At 38.8% G+C, this 15,290-nt stretch overlaps 1 protein-coding gene across 2 annotated transcripts in view; it reads right to left on the bottom strand.

Annotated features, from left to right (window-relative positions):
- Positions 1-15,290, bottom strand: part of AFF2 (ALF transcription elongation factor 2) — a 592,065-nt gene that overhangs the window by 175,195 nt on the left and 401,580 nt on the right. For both annotated transcript variants that reach the window (XM_008273461.5, XM_051831608.3), the window contains 2 exons: positions 9,785-9,821; positions 9,464-9,497 (listed from right to left, as the gene is read on the bottom strand). In XM_008273461.5, the coding sequence (XP_008271683.3) occupies positions 9,464-9,497; positions 9,785-9,821 (71 nt within the window). The remainder of the gene's footprint in view (positions 1-9,463; positions 9,498-9,784; positions 9,822-15,290) is intronic.

Below are 15,290 nucleotides of genomic sequence, written 5' to 3'. Positions count from 1 at the left end.
GTTATTCTTAAGTGTTGAAATTTAACTGAAATGTGATCCCTGTTAAACATAAGAGTAGGAATAAGAGAGGGAAGAGATATATAATTTGGGACATGCTCAAGCTGACTTGCCCCAAATGGTAGAGTTAGAAACATACCAGGGGACTCCAATTTAATCCCATCAAGGTGGCATGTACCAATGCCATCTCACTAGTCCAAGTGATCAATTTCAGTTCGCAATTGATCATAATGAAAGGACTAAGAGTCAAAGGGAGCACATAAGCAAGTCTAGTACCTGCTAACACTAACCAATAGAATAAATAAAGGGGAGAGTGATCCAACATGGGAAGTGAGATACTCAGCAGACTCATAGAATGGCAGATGTCCTAAATAGCACTCTGGCCTCAGAATCAGCCCTAAAGGCATTCAGATCTGGCTGAAAAGCCCATGAGAGTATTTCAGGCATGGAAAGCCAAGACACTCTGGCAAAAGATCTCTGTGAGTGAGATCCCAGTGGAAAGAACAGGTCTTCAAAGAAGGAGGTACCTTTCTCTGAAGGGAGGAGAGAACCTCCACTTTGACTATGACCTTGTCTAAACAAGATAAGAGTCGGAGAACTCAAGGGGCTTCCATAGCCTTGGAAACTCATGACTGGAGCATGGGGAGATTGCTGATGCCATAGACAGGAGTGTCAATTGGTAAAGTCAACAACAGGAGTCACTGTGCACTTACTCCTCATGTAGGATCTCTGTCCTTAATGTGCTGTGCATTGAGATTTAATGCTATAACGAGTACTCAAATAATATATTTCACTTTGTGTTTCTATGGGGGTGCAAACTGTTGAAATCTTTACTTAATGCATACTAAACTGATCCTCTGTAAAAAAAAAAAAAAAAAAAGAAAAGAAAAGAAACTATCAACTCCCAACTTGACTCTCACTGGGATTAAACATGACAATAGGTCTGATCTGATTTCATCATCATTAAAAAAAATCATCTATTATTTTTCACTTTATGTTTCTGTGTGGGAGCAAACTGTTGAAATCCTTACTTAATGTATACTAAGCTGATCTTCTGTATATTAAGATAATCGAAAATGAATCTTGATGTGAATGGAAGGGGAGAGGGAATGGGAAAGGGGAGGGTTGTGGGTGGGAGGGACGGTATGGGGGGGAAGCCATAGTAATCCATTATTCGTACTTTGGAAACGTATATTCATTAAATAAAAGTTAAAAAAAAAAAAAAAAGAAATAGGAACTCTTACACACCATTGGTGGTAACATAAATTAGTAAAGACAGTATGGAAAACAATATGGAGATTTCTCAAAAAGCAAAACTATAACTGCCACATTACCTAGCAATCCCACCTCTGTAAACTACCGGGTACATACTTAGAAACACAGAATCATTGTTATTAAAGACATGTCTGCTGCTGCACCATGTTTATTGCAGCACTGCTCACAATAGTCAAAATATGGAATCAACCAAGATGTCTATCATCAAATTAATGAATACAGAAAATGTGGTGTACATATATAATAGAATATTATCCATTCAGCACTTAAGAATAATTGTGTATTGATTACAGTATTCAACCAAAAGTATTAAGTAGAACAAACAAAAAAATACTAAGAGGGATAACATGTTAAGTTGCTCATCAACAGTCAGGGTGAGGGCTGATCAAGTCACCGTTTCTCATAGTGTTCATTTCACTTTAACAGGTTTCCTTTTTGGTGCTCAGTTAGTTGTCACCCATCAGGGAGAACATATGGTATTTGTCCCTTTGGGACTGGCTTAATTCACTCAGCATGATGTTTTCCAAATTCCTCCATCTTGTTGTAAATGACTGGGTTTCGTTGTTTTTGAATGCTGTATAGTATTCTATAGAGTACATGTCCCATAATTTCTTTATACACAATTATTCTTAAGTGCTGAAACTTAACTGAAAAGTGATCACTGTTAAATATAAGAGTGGGAATAAGAGAGGGAAGAGATGTGCAATTTGGGACATGCTCAAGCTGACTTACCTCAAACGGTAGAGTTAGAAACATACCAGGGGATTCCAATTCAATCCCATCAAGGTGGCATGTACCAATGCCATCTCACTAGTCCCAGTGATCAATTTCTGTTCACAATTGATCATAATGATAGGACTAAGAACCAAAGGGATCACATAAACAAGAATAGTGTCTGTAAATACTAGCTGATAAATCAAAAAGGGAGAGAATGATCCAACATGGGCAGTGAGATACACAGCATACCCATAGAATGGCAGATGTCCTAAACAGGACTCTGGCCTCAGAATCAGCCCTTAAGGTATGCAGGTCCAGCTTAAAAGCCCATGAGAGTATTTCAGGCATGGAAAGCCAAGACACTCTGTGGAAAAAAAAAAAAAACTAAATGAAAGATCTCCGTGAGTGAGATCCCAGTGGAAAGAACGGGTCATCAAAGATGGAGGTACCTTTCTCTGAAGGGAGGAGAGAACTTCCACTTTGACCATGGCCTTGTCTAAATATGATCAGAGTCGGTGAACTCAGGGGGCTTCCATAGCCTTGGCAGCTCATGACAAGAGCCTAGGGTGATTACTGAGGCCATAAACAAGAGTGTCAATTTGTTAAGTCAACAACAGGAATCACTGTGCACTTACTCCTCATGTAGGATCTTTGTCCTTAGTGTGCTCTACATTGAGATTTAATGCTATAACTAGTACTCAAACAGTATTTTTCACTTTATGTTTCTGTGTGGGAGCAAACTGTTGAAAGCTTTACTTAATGTATGCTAAACTGATCTTCTGTATATAAAGAGAATCAAAAATGAATCTTGATGTGAATGGAAGGGGAGAGGGAGTGGGAAAGGGGAGGGTTGCGGGTGGGAGGGACGTTATGGGGGGAAAGCCATTGTAATCCATAAGCTGTACTTTGGAAATTTATATTCATCAAATAAAAGTTAAAAATAAAAAAAGAATATTATCCATTCATAAAAATAATGAAATCCCATAATTTGCAACAAAATGAACGGAACTGGAGAACAAATGTTAAGTGAAATAAGCGAGGCACAGAAAGACAAATATTGCATGCTCTGCCTCATATGTGTAAGCTAAACAAAATGAAATGCCCAATCTGAATACAGAAAGGTGATTACTAGAAGCATTGAGGGTAGGCAGGATAGAGCAAGTTTAAATAATGGGTAGCAAATAAAATTAAATTGAAGGAGTAAGTTCCTGGTGTTACATAACATAGTAGAGAGATTATAGTTCATAATGACCTAGTAGATACTGAATGAACAAATAGAACAAGAAGTTCCAAGCCTCCAATCATAAAGTAATGTCAAAGAAAAGGAAATGTTAATTAGCCTGATTTGATCATTATACATTGTATACATGTATTGAAATGTCACCTTGTAGCTCATGAATATTTACAACTGTTTTCCATGAAAAAATTTAAAGGAAAGTCACTGCCTATAAAAAATAGTTATTCAGAAAATGTGCACCTACTGGTGTTACATGGGTCAGTTTATGCTATGCTATAATAATATTTTCCCATTATATTTCTAAGAAGTAACTTGTACTTTAAATGGAATTTGGAGCTTTTTGTTCTGTCATGTACCCATTTGACAATCTGTTAAAGTTTATTGTTTTTTTTTCTTTTAATGTGCATCACCAAAGATATACAAAGAATATTATCTAAAATATCATTATTAAGATATAAAATTAGCTATCATCCCCTATTAATTCATTAAATAACCAATCAAACAGAAGAAGAATGAAAACTATAATTGCTGTGATTTGTGTTGGTGATAAAATTACTTTTCTATATGTTATTATAATTTGTTGCTTACATTCATAAATAAATGATAGATTTTAAGGAAAATGAAATAACTGCTTACATTTGAATTTGGACAAGTGTTTGTGTGTCATCATAGGTATATACACATATGAGGGGTCTTCAAAAAGTTTGTGACAATTGAATTAAAAGATAGATTTATTTTGATGCAGAAAATATTGAAATGTATGCATTATTATACTCATTAATGTGTTTAATTTCCTTTAATTTATTTTCCTATAATTTCCTATAATTTAAAATAAAAATAAATTCCTCCATGATCTAATCTTAAATCTTCCAAGTACAAGGTCATTTCTCCCCTCACTCCCCACCCCCAAAAAAATCACCTATCATTGAGCAGAGGCTCAAATCCAGGTCTCCAAATTCTCCATTGCAGTGTCCCTGCTTCATGGTAATTTAGAGTTCCAACTGGAGCAGGTAGGCTGTGACCCTATGGATGGACATCTCATATAAAGCACTGTATATCAATGGACTACAGTGAGGAGAAAATATCCAGTCCTCTATAATGCCAGTCATATCACTGGAGTCAGGCACAGCAAATAGCAACTGTCAAGAACAATGACAGAAACTGGCAAATGGCAGATCTGTATTCAGGCACACCGGGACCAATGTCTTCACACCAGGTGCCCATGTGCAAAGTCCTTACAAATAATCCATACACAGATGGCAGATCTGTGTTTTGTCAACCAGATGAATCAAGCTAAGATGAAGAAAATTAATAAAGTGTCCCAGTAATTAAAGAATTCTATTTTATAAGATTCTTTCTCCACTACCCTAAGTGGCAGAAGCATAGCCAGCACATTTGCTCGTCTTGGGTGGGCATCCTAGTGGCCATGTGACTGACTGAAGGGCTGCTTTGTACAGTGCTCCAGTCACCGGTCTGTCTATCCTCAGTCTATGTTCAAAATCACTGTAAGCATTTCAATGCCAAATGGAAAGTCCTAGAAGTTGCCTTAAAAGCACACTGCAGCAAAATATGGGAAAATAATAGTAATGGCTAAGCTAATAATAATTTGGAGATTAAAAATGAAAATAACTATTTTACAACTCTGAGCAGACCTTCATGAAACTCATACTCTACCATAATAAGGGAACTTCTTCCAGCTGATACCTAATGTACAGTATTTGGACTTTAAATCAAGCACTCCAGAAAGAGATCAGTTTATTAAGAAAAAAAAAAAAAAAAAACTGGACTGCCTTGTAATTCTGTTGGAATTTTCTATAGAGAATTTTAGTCTGACTGTGCTATATACTGCAGTGCTACGAAATGCTGTTCTATGGAAATGTAACATCTAACTATAAACTACAATTGACAAGTTTATTTTTGATAGTTCAAACTACTGAAATACTGCATTCAATAGTATATATGTTGAGCCGGTGCCACAGCTCACTAGGCTAATCGTCCGCCTTGTGGCGCCGGCACATCAGGTTCTAGTCCCGGTTGGGGCGCCGGATTCTGTCCCGGTTGCCCCTCTTCCAGGCCAGCTCTCTGCTGTGGCCAGGGAGTGCAGTGGAGGATGGCCCAAGTGCTTGGGCCCTGCACCCCGTGGGAGACCAGGATAAGTACCTGGCTCCTGCCATCGGATCAGCGTGGTGCGCCGGCTGCAGCGCGCCAGCCGTGGCGGCCATTGGAGGGTGAACCAATGGCAAAGGAAGACCTTTCTCTCTGTCTCTCTCTCTCACTGTCCACTCTGCCTGTCAAAAAATAAAAATAAAAAAATAATATATATGTTAAGTAGCATATTTCATAGTGGAAGCTTAATACTCTTGCTTTGGGAGTATGAGCATTTACAACGGAAGATATACTTTTGTATTTTTTCATGTTTCAAAACCTGCACTGATTTCCTAAATTTGTATGTGTGAGTATGCCTGTTTTTATACATATGCATGTGTGTGTGCATGGGTCTTTTAATGAGTTTTTAATGGGAGTGAGGTGAAGTAGGAGTGGAGACAAGGAGGATGAGATCTGTTGTTTTACTAGGATAACCAGAAAAGAGTAATCCAAAATCTGATGAGTGGAAAAGCTGAAATGAAAATATCAAAGATGGCTTTGATTTCTGTGCTTCCATAAACCACAGGATCCTTAAATTTGGGTTATTGTTTTATTGTCCATTCATTGTATTTTCTCTCTTTTTAAAATGTAAGATCTCTTAAACTGTACCCTTAGAAGGAAGTCCATAGGGATGTATGCAGGACTATACATCTTTACAGTTACAAACTTTATACATTTCATAATTACAACTTTAGGAACATGGTGATTCTTCCCACTGTGCCCACCCTCCCATACCATTCCTCCTTCCTCTGTTATTCTCACTCTTATTTTTTACTGAGATCTATTTTCAATTAACTTGATACACATACGATTAAATCTATGTTAGGTAAAAAGTTCAACAAACAGTATGAAAAAAAGGCCATTCCTCAACAGTAAAGACAAGGGCTGTTCAGAATATTTGTTTCTCAAAGTGTCAATTTCATTTCTACAGATTTATTTTGGGTGCACTATTAGTTATCACAGGTCAGGGAAAACATATGTTATTTGTCCCTTTGGGATTGGCTTATCTAAGTATGATGTTTTCCAGTTTCATCTATTTTGTTGCAAATGACCAAATTTTTTTCACCACTGTGTAGTATTCTATGGTGTACTTATCCCATAATTTCTTTATCTAGTCTTCAGTTGATGGGCATTTGGGTTGATTATGTGTCTTAGCTATTGTGAATTAAGCTGCAATAATCATGGGGGTACAAGCAACTCTTTCATATGCTGATTTCATTTCCCTTGGGTAAATTCCCAGGAGTGGGATGACTAGGTCATACAGTATGTCTATATTCAGATTTCTGAGGTATCTCCATACTGTCTTCCACAGTGACTTTACCAGTTTACATTCCCACCAACAGTGGTTAGGGTACATTTTTCCAGACATCTTTGCTAGCATTCGTTATTTGTTGATTTCTGTATGAAAGCCATTCTAACTGGGGTGAGGTGAAACCTCATTATGGTTTTCATTTGCATTTCCCTGATGGCTAGTGATCCTGAGCATTTATTTCATGTGTCTGTTGGCCATTCAGATTTCCTCTTTTGATAAATGTCTCTTTAAGTCCTTTGTCTATTTCTTCACTGGATTGTTTGTTTTGTTGTTGAATTTCTTGATCTCTCTATATATTCTGGTTATTAATCCTTTATCAGTTGTATAGTTTACAAATAATTTCTCCTATTCTGTTGGTTACCTCTTCCCTTTGCCATGGGATCCCAAATCCCCTTAAGCTGGATGGTAAAAATAGCATTTAAGTGTTAAAGTGATCATATGGATAGGATTAAGTGTTAAAAGTGATCAGTATAAATAGGATTAAGTGTTTGGTAATAATAATAGATAGAATTACATAGGAGTGAATTTTCCAACATGGGAAGCAGTCCATACAGCTGACCCATAGAATGACAACTATTTTAAATAACACTCTAACCTCAGAATCAGCCCTTAAGGCATTCTGGTCTGGCTGAAAAGCCTGTGAGAGCATTTTAGGCATGGAAAGCCAAGGCACTGTGGCAAAAAGTGTCCTACACAAAGGACCTCTGTGGGTGAGACCTCAGTGGAAAGAAGTGGTCATCAAAGAAGGGAGGAGAGAGCTTCCACTTTGCTTATAGCCTTGTCTGACTACTAAAGGTGTTGGTATATTCAAAAGGCTTTCATAGTTTAGGCAACTCATGTCAAGAGCCTCAGGTGATCACTGACATCATGAATAAGAGTATTGACTGTTAAATTAACAATAGTCACTGTACACTAACTTCCCATGCAGGACCTCTGTCCTCAAAGAGTTGTATTAGGAGAATTAATAGTAAAAATTATTCTCAAAGATTTACTTCATTTTAGTGTATTAAGTGCAGGATATTCTTATGTCTCATAAGTTATAGTTATATCAAAGTGCTCACAAGAGATGTATCGTTCTTGAGTTCTTCTTAGGTTTCTCAAAAAAGAATGCTTTAAAAAATAAGTGAAATTAACTTCAAGCCCTTGTCTTGACTGCTGAGGAACAGTTTTTTTTTTTTCATACAATTTGTTGAACTCTTTACTTAGTATAGAGTTAATCTGCTGTGTATAAAGTTAATTCAAAATATATATTAGTAAAATATAAGACTGGGAATAGGAGAGGGAAAAAGAAGGGTGGGAGTGTGGGTGGGAAGGCGGGCAGGGTGGTAAGAATCATTATGTTCCTAAAGTTGTATTTATGAAGTGCATGACGTTTGTATTACTCAAATAAAAGGTTTCTTTGGGGAAAAATGTAAGATCTTTGGTTGTTGAAATTGAACTTTGAATTAGAAGGCACAGATCAAGCCAAAGGGAAAAAAAGAGGACTTATAGCAGGGTCAAAGCTTTTGGATTTTGCAGCTAAATTACCAAGAATATGGAAGTGCCATTGACTTTCTCAGAACCTCAGTCAGTTTAGGAGTCATTCTCAGTTCTTTTATGCAATTTTATTTGTGATCCTCCAAAAGTGAGCAACTAACTTCAATTATGACATTTGGTTACTTGTATGTCAAATTATTTCATTTTGAAAAATGTGAAGTATGCACTATTACTCACACAGAAAAGTTGACTTCCATTTCCTGTTATTAAGAATGAAAGAACTTCAGAGAGAAATATTCCCTTGATACACTCTTAGACAAACTTGATATTATAAAATCTACAATAGTTAATCTCAGTAAATTGGTTTCTCCAAGTTCCTCTTTCCGTTAACATTAATATAAAATGAAGACAGTGCCGAATGAATTACAGGGCCTTGACTTCTGAACTTCAACCTAGTGTCATGTAATCTCTTATTCTATCTCTTCCTTGCCTCCTTCATTTTTCCTTAATACACAGATGCCAGATGAACTTTAAACAGAGTGCTCTTAGGCTGACTGGCCACAGCAAACCACTCAACATTTCATGCCCAATTATGGTTGCTTAGTTGTATCCCTTGTCCATCTTAGGGGCAGCTGAATATTGTGTACAATGATATACGTATCTGAAGTTTAACTATGCTCAAATGAACTAGTCAAAATGCAAGGAAGCAACTTATTGAGAGACATTTTATTTACTGAAGTCATAGTTGTTTTCATATCCTGGATATTGACTCACCGTATTTACACCATTGGAGAACCTAATGGTGTAATTTGTTTTATTGTTACATACTTGCCATGGATGCTACAGTCTTAATATTCGTGCCCTCCATTAATATATTGAAATCCTCACCTCCAAGGTGATGGTATTAAGGTGTGGGACCTTTGAGAGATAATGGGATTAGTGCCCTTATAAAAAGCCCCAGAGAGATCCCTCACTTTTTGCACCATGTGACGACACAGAAAGATGATACCATCTATGAAGCAGAAAGCAAGCCCCCACCAGACACACAATCTATCTTATTCTTGTACTTTCCAGTCTCCAGAATTGTGAGAAATAAACTTCTGCTGTTTATAAGCTATAAAGTTGATGAAATTTGTTATAACTGACCAAATGGGTTATGACCATGGGAAAACTGATTATCCTCTCCTTATCAAACTACATATTACTATGAGTCAAGGTTCATACTTTCCAGGAGCTAGATAGAGAATGGCATTGAGACACTATTTCCTTGTCCCTAAAATATTCATGACTTGAATAATACTGACTTTGTAGAAGCTCTGCTGGTTGGGTCACTCCACTCTGAAAAGAAAGGACACAAATAATTACTGTTCATGTTTTCACTGTCAAATCACTATTCTTAATTAAATTGTTCTCAAGTATACAGCCTTTCAAGTTATACAGTTTTACAGCTTCCTGCCACAAATAACAGATAAAAAAAACAATTATCCAATTGGATGTGCTACAATGTAACTATTTCTTACTCTTTTTCTTGCATGTTTTAATATTATAAAATAGAAAAGTAAGAAACATGAGGGAGATGGGGACATGGATGTTTAAACTAAGCAGTGTTTTTCAAAAACACTTACTTTGTAAGGTGAATCCTGGGGTCAGATGTTGAGATTCCTATTAGGAAGAATACAGAATATGCAAACATTAATTAAATGATACCAGTAGAACAAAATGTGTATCTTTTATTGCTAGAGATACAGCTTGACTATTGTTTCCAAATAGGAAACCACTGGTTAAAAGTTACATTAATCAGACTTCTTTCTGTAGCTGTATTGGAAGGGAACATTTGCTAGCCAAGCCTGCTGTAGACAATGATCATAATTGTCATTTTATCCAAATTATAAATGGGGGCATGTGGAAATTTGGACAACATGGGAACAAACGTCCCATATGTGTGAAATTCAAGTGTATCATTTCTTACTTAGCTAGGCATGGATACAGATATGATCATAGTTTTTGCAGAAGAAAAAGTAATAGATTCACTCAGTATTTTCCTTTCATAGAAACAAGCCCAATTTTCTACCTGAACACATATGCAATAAATGTAACTCATTTTGTACAAAAGTGGTGTTTTCAAACTCATTACAGAGATAGCTATTTGGCATAGTCATTAAGATGCCTCTTTTTTTAAACTTTTATTTAATAAATATAAATTTCCAAAGTACAGCTTTTGGATTACACTGCCCCCCCCATAACTTCCCTCCCACCCACAACCTTCCCATCTCCCACTCCCTCTCCCATTCCATTCACATCAAGATTCATTTTCAATTATCTTTATATATCCTACATCAGAGTGCCCATATTCATGTTCCAGCTCTGCTATAGATTCCATCTTCACTCTCTCTCTCTCTTTTTATTTTTTTTTTTTTGACAGGCAGAGTTAGACAGTGAGAGAGAGAGACAGAGAGAAAGCTCTTCCTTCCCTTGGTTCACCCCCCAAATGGCCACTACAGCCGGTGTGCTGCACCGATCTGAAGCCAGGAGCCTGGTGCTTACTCCTGGTCTCCCATGTGGGTGCAGGGGCCCAAGCACTTAGGCCATCCTCCAATGTGTTCCCGGGCCACAGCAGAGAGCTGGACTGGAAGAGGAGCAACCGGGACAGAATCTGGTGCTCCGACTGGGACTAGATCCCAGGGTGCTGGCACCGCAGGCAGAGGATTAGCCTAGTGAGTTGCGGCGCCGGCCTTACTCTTTTTGTAAGATTTATTTTATTTATTTGAAAGAGTTACAGAGAGAGGTAGAGACAGAAAGAGAGGTCTTCCATCCACTGGTTCACTCCCCGGATGGCCGCAACAGCTGAAGCTGTGCCAATCCGAACCCAGGAGCCATTAGCTTCCTCCAGGTCTCTCACGTGGGTGCAGGGGCCATAGGACCTGGACCATCTTCTACTGCTTTCCGAGGCCACAGCAGAGAGCTGGATCAGAAGTGGAGCAGGCGGGACTAGAAGCGGCACCCAATTGGGATGCCAGTGCTTCAGGCCATGGCTTTTAACCCACTGCGCCACAGCACCGGCCCCTCCACTTCTGATTCTAGCTTTCTATTAATTCACACCCTGGGAGGCAGCAGATAACATCTCAAGTAGTTGGGTCCCTTTCACCCACGTGGGAGAACTGAACTGAGTTTCTGGTTCCTGGTTTCTGGATTTGGTATGGTCCCGCTCTGGCTGTTGTTGGAATCTGAGAAATGAACTAGCAGATGTCGGATCCCTTCATCCCCCGCCCCTGGCTCTGGATGAATTGTAGGAAATCATGTGAAATATGTTAGTTGAGTCAATTCTTTAAAGGGATTTAAATTTGATTTTAGGGGCCGGCACTGCGGTGCAGCGGTTTAAAGCCCAGCCCTGAAGCGCTGGCATCACATATGGGTGCTGGTTTGAGACCCGGCTGCTCCACTTCTGATCCAGCTCTCTGATATGGCCTGGGAAAGCAGTAGAAGATGGCCGAAGTCCTTCGGCCTCTGAAGCCGTGTGGCAGACCCGGAATAAGCTCCTGGCTTCGGATTGGCACAGTTCCGGCCGTTGCAGCCAATTGGGGAGTGAACCATCAGATGGAAGACTCTCTCTCTCTGCCTCTCCTCTCTCTGTGTAACTCTGACTTTCAAATAAATAAATAAATCTTTAAAAAATAATTTTTAATTTATTTGACAGTTGGAGTTAGAGAGAGAGAGAGAGAGAGAGAGAGGTCTTCCTTCTATTGGTTCACCCCCCAAATGGCCGCTATGGCAGGCGCTGCACCGATCCGAAGCCAGGAGCCTGGTGCTCCTTCCTGGTCTCCCATGTGGGTGCAGGGGCCCAAGCACTTAAGCCATCCTCCACTGCCTTCCCGGGACACAGCAGAGAGTTGGACTGGAAGAGGAGCAACCGGGACTAGAACCCAGAGTCCATATGGGATGCTGGCGCCGCAGGCGGAGGATTAACCAAGTGAGCCACGGCTCCGGCCCCTAAAAAAGTAAATTTGATTTGAAAGTCAGACTTCATACAATTCATTTCACTGGTGTGAGAACTGCAAATGTGCAGATATCAGGCTTGCTAGCAGTGCGGCCCATCTGTGTGGATCCTGACATAATTCACAGGCAGAACACTACACTGATGTTCAGGGCACACAAAATACAATGCAGATGGAAGAGAGATGTATTATGGACTGCAAAGCAAGCATTCCAAAACCGAAGACACAATCAATCCAACGAAATACAAGAATTTGTTATAACAATCACTGTTGCAAGTAATCAATACATTAAACCTAATCTTGCCACCTTACAGAACAAAAACAAGATCACAATATAATTTATCTAAAAAAAAAGCAAGAACTGTAACTCTGTATTTGAATGAAAAATGAACTTTCTGATCTATTTAGCATGATTCTATTGGCCAACAGATTTGTCTTCTGGCAAGATCACCACTCAAGAAAACCATATAAACTCAACAAGAAGCAGGAAAGTCCTCTGAGCTAGAGAGCTGTCACAAAGCCCATCCAGTTTGCTGCTCAAAGCCTTCTGTTCTCTTGCTGATAAAGAATTGCTTTTTGACAAAGACTGTAAAAAGCTTAACTATTTGATTTGCACCCTTTAGCAAATCACAGATGGCAAGGAAGGGGAAATACTTCTGGTGGCGCAACCATTTGTAACATTGAGTTATGAAAACCCACATTGCAAGATTCCATGGAAAAATGACACAACAAAGTCAGTAGTTTAAAAAAACACAAGAGTCTATGTCCATTTCATAGAGAGGCAAGAATTCCTGTCTGTATATTCCCCAAAGGCATAATTATAGCATAGTATAATAATATAATTCAGTTTGTGGGTACTTCAACAAATTCATATTAAACAGAATTCAAAGATATGTTTATTTTGGTGTAAATTTTTTTATATCCATCCATATGAGTGGTCTTCAAATAGGTCATGGGTAATGGGTATTATGAAAAAACATCTTTGTATGCTACCAAATTCACTTAATATACATACCGAACTCCAAATGGAAATAGCCTGGTAGGGGAAATAATTTGCATCATTCATGTAGTAATTGTTAATGAACATTGTACAAAATTTTAAAAAGTACCTGACTTTGATCATGTACATTTTTCATAGACATGTCATATATGTAATTTTTGCAACAAGATAGAATGATGCAAAATTGCTAACACAAACTTGCATGAGACTATTTTAAGAGCCTTGTTAATAATCTCACAATCAGAAACTCTATGTGATCTATAGTCTAGAGTAGGCATTGGCTAATTTTTTCTGCAAAGGGCCAGATAGTAAATAATTTAGGCTTTGGGAGACATACCATCTCTGTCATAGTGACTTTATTCTCCTCTGTTAAAGAAATCATGGATAGTACATTACCAAATGCATGTAAAACTGAAATATGAATTCTAGATTCACATTCATTCATAATAATATTATTTTTCTTTTGAATTTTTGTTTTTATATTTTAATGACATATAACAATACATATTTATGAAGTACAGTGTAATAATTCAAGTCATGTATATAGCATGTAATGATCAAATCCGGATAATTAGTATTTCTATCTCTAACATTTATCATGTCTTTGTGATGGGGACCATCAAACTTCTCTCTTCCAGTTCTTTTTTAAATGCTCATTTATTTTACTTATTTTAAAGATAGAAAGACATAAAGACACAGAGGCAGAAAGAGACAGGCGTCTCCTGACTGCTGGTTTACTCTCCGGATGGTCACAACAGCAAGGATTAGGCCAAGCCTGAATCAGGAACTCAATCTGGGTCTCCCACATAGGCAGCAGGGGCCCAACTACTTGTGCTGTCTAGCTGCTGCCTCACAGGGTACCCATCAGCAGGAAGCTGTAATTGGGAATGTAGCCAGGAATCCAATCCAGGCACTCTGAAATGGAATATGGACATCCCAAGGATTGTCTTAATTAATGTGCCAAATGACCACTCCTAGTTATTATTTATCAAACATATAATAACTTTTTTTCTGTAAATTATAGTCCCCCTGCCATGCTATGGAAGACTTGAACTTACTCTTCTTTTTCTATTTTGGTTCCCTGTTACCATCTGATCTTCCTCAGTCCCCCCTTCCCCTTAATCTCTCAAGCCTTTAGTGGACATTATCCTCCTCTTCATTTGTATGAAAACAATTTTTTTAGCTTCCTCATTTGAGAACGTGTTTATTTGTCTTTCTTTCTTTCCTTTTTTAAAAATATTTTTTTATTTATTTATTTGAGAGGTAGAGTTACAGACAGTGAGAGGGAGAGACAGAGAGAAAGGTCTTCCTTCTGTTTGTTCACTCCCCAAATGGCCGCAACGGCTGGAGCTGTGCTGACCCAAAGCCAGGAGCCAGATGCTTCTTCCTGGTCTCCAATGTGGGTGCAGGGGCCCAAGCACTTGGACCATCTTCTACTGCTTTCCCAGGACATAGCAAAGAGCCGGATTGGAAGAGGGGCAGCCGGGACTAGAACTGGTGCCCATATGGGATGCCGGCGCCACAGGCGGAAGATTAACCCATTGCAACACAGCACCAGCCCCTATTTGTCTTTATTTCACTTAACATCTTAAAGTTCCACCCATGTTACAAAAAATGACAGGGTGTCTTTTTATGGCTGAATAATATTCCAGAGTGTGTGTGTGTGTAATATTTCTTGACTTGTTGCAGCACTTTAGAAAATTTTAAGCACTGAAAAAAAGTAAGAATGTATGAGCCGTAATTTGAGAACTTCTGTTCTAGAGGATATTTTTCATCTGGGGTGTTTTTGTCTTTGTTTTTAAATATTTATTTTTTATTTATTTGAAAGGCAGAGTTACAGAGTGGCAGAGGCAGAGAGAGAGAAAGGTCTTCCATCCCCTGGTTCACTCCCCAAATGGCCGCAATGGCTGCAGCTGATCTGATCTGAAGCCAGGAGCCAGGAGCCTCCTCTGGGTCTCTCCACGTGGGTGCAGGGGCCCAAGGACCTTGGCCACCCTTCGCTCCCCTCCCAGGTGCGCTAGCCAGGAGCTGAAACAGAAGTGGAGCAGCCTCGATGCAAACTAATGCCCATATGGGATGCAGGTGCTGCAGGCCTGGTTTAACCCGCTGTGCCATAGCAGCGGTCCCTGTGGTATCTTT

This window comes from Oryctolagus cuniculus, chromosome X, assembly GCF_051225735.1.
Source record: "Oryctolagus cuniculus isolate XC-2025 breed Fujian yellow rabbit chromosome X, ASM5122573v1, whole genome shotgun sequence".
Lineage (NCBI taxonomy): Eukaryota > Metazoa > Chordata > Mammalia > Lagomorpha > Leporidae > Oryctolagus > Oryctolagus cuniculus.
Note: the sequence above shows the minus strand (reverse complement) of the source record. Positions and strands in the feature narration are given on the sequence as shown.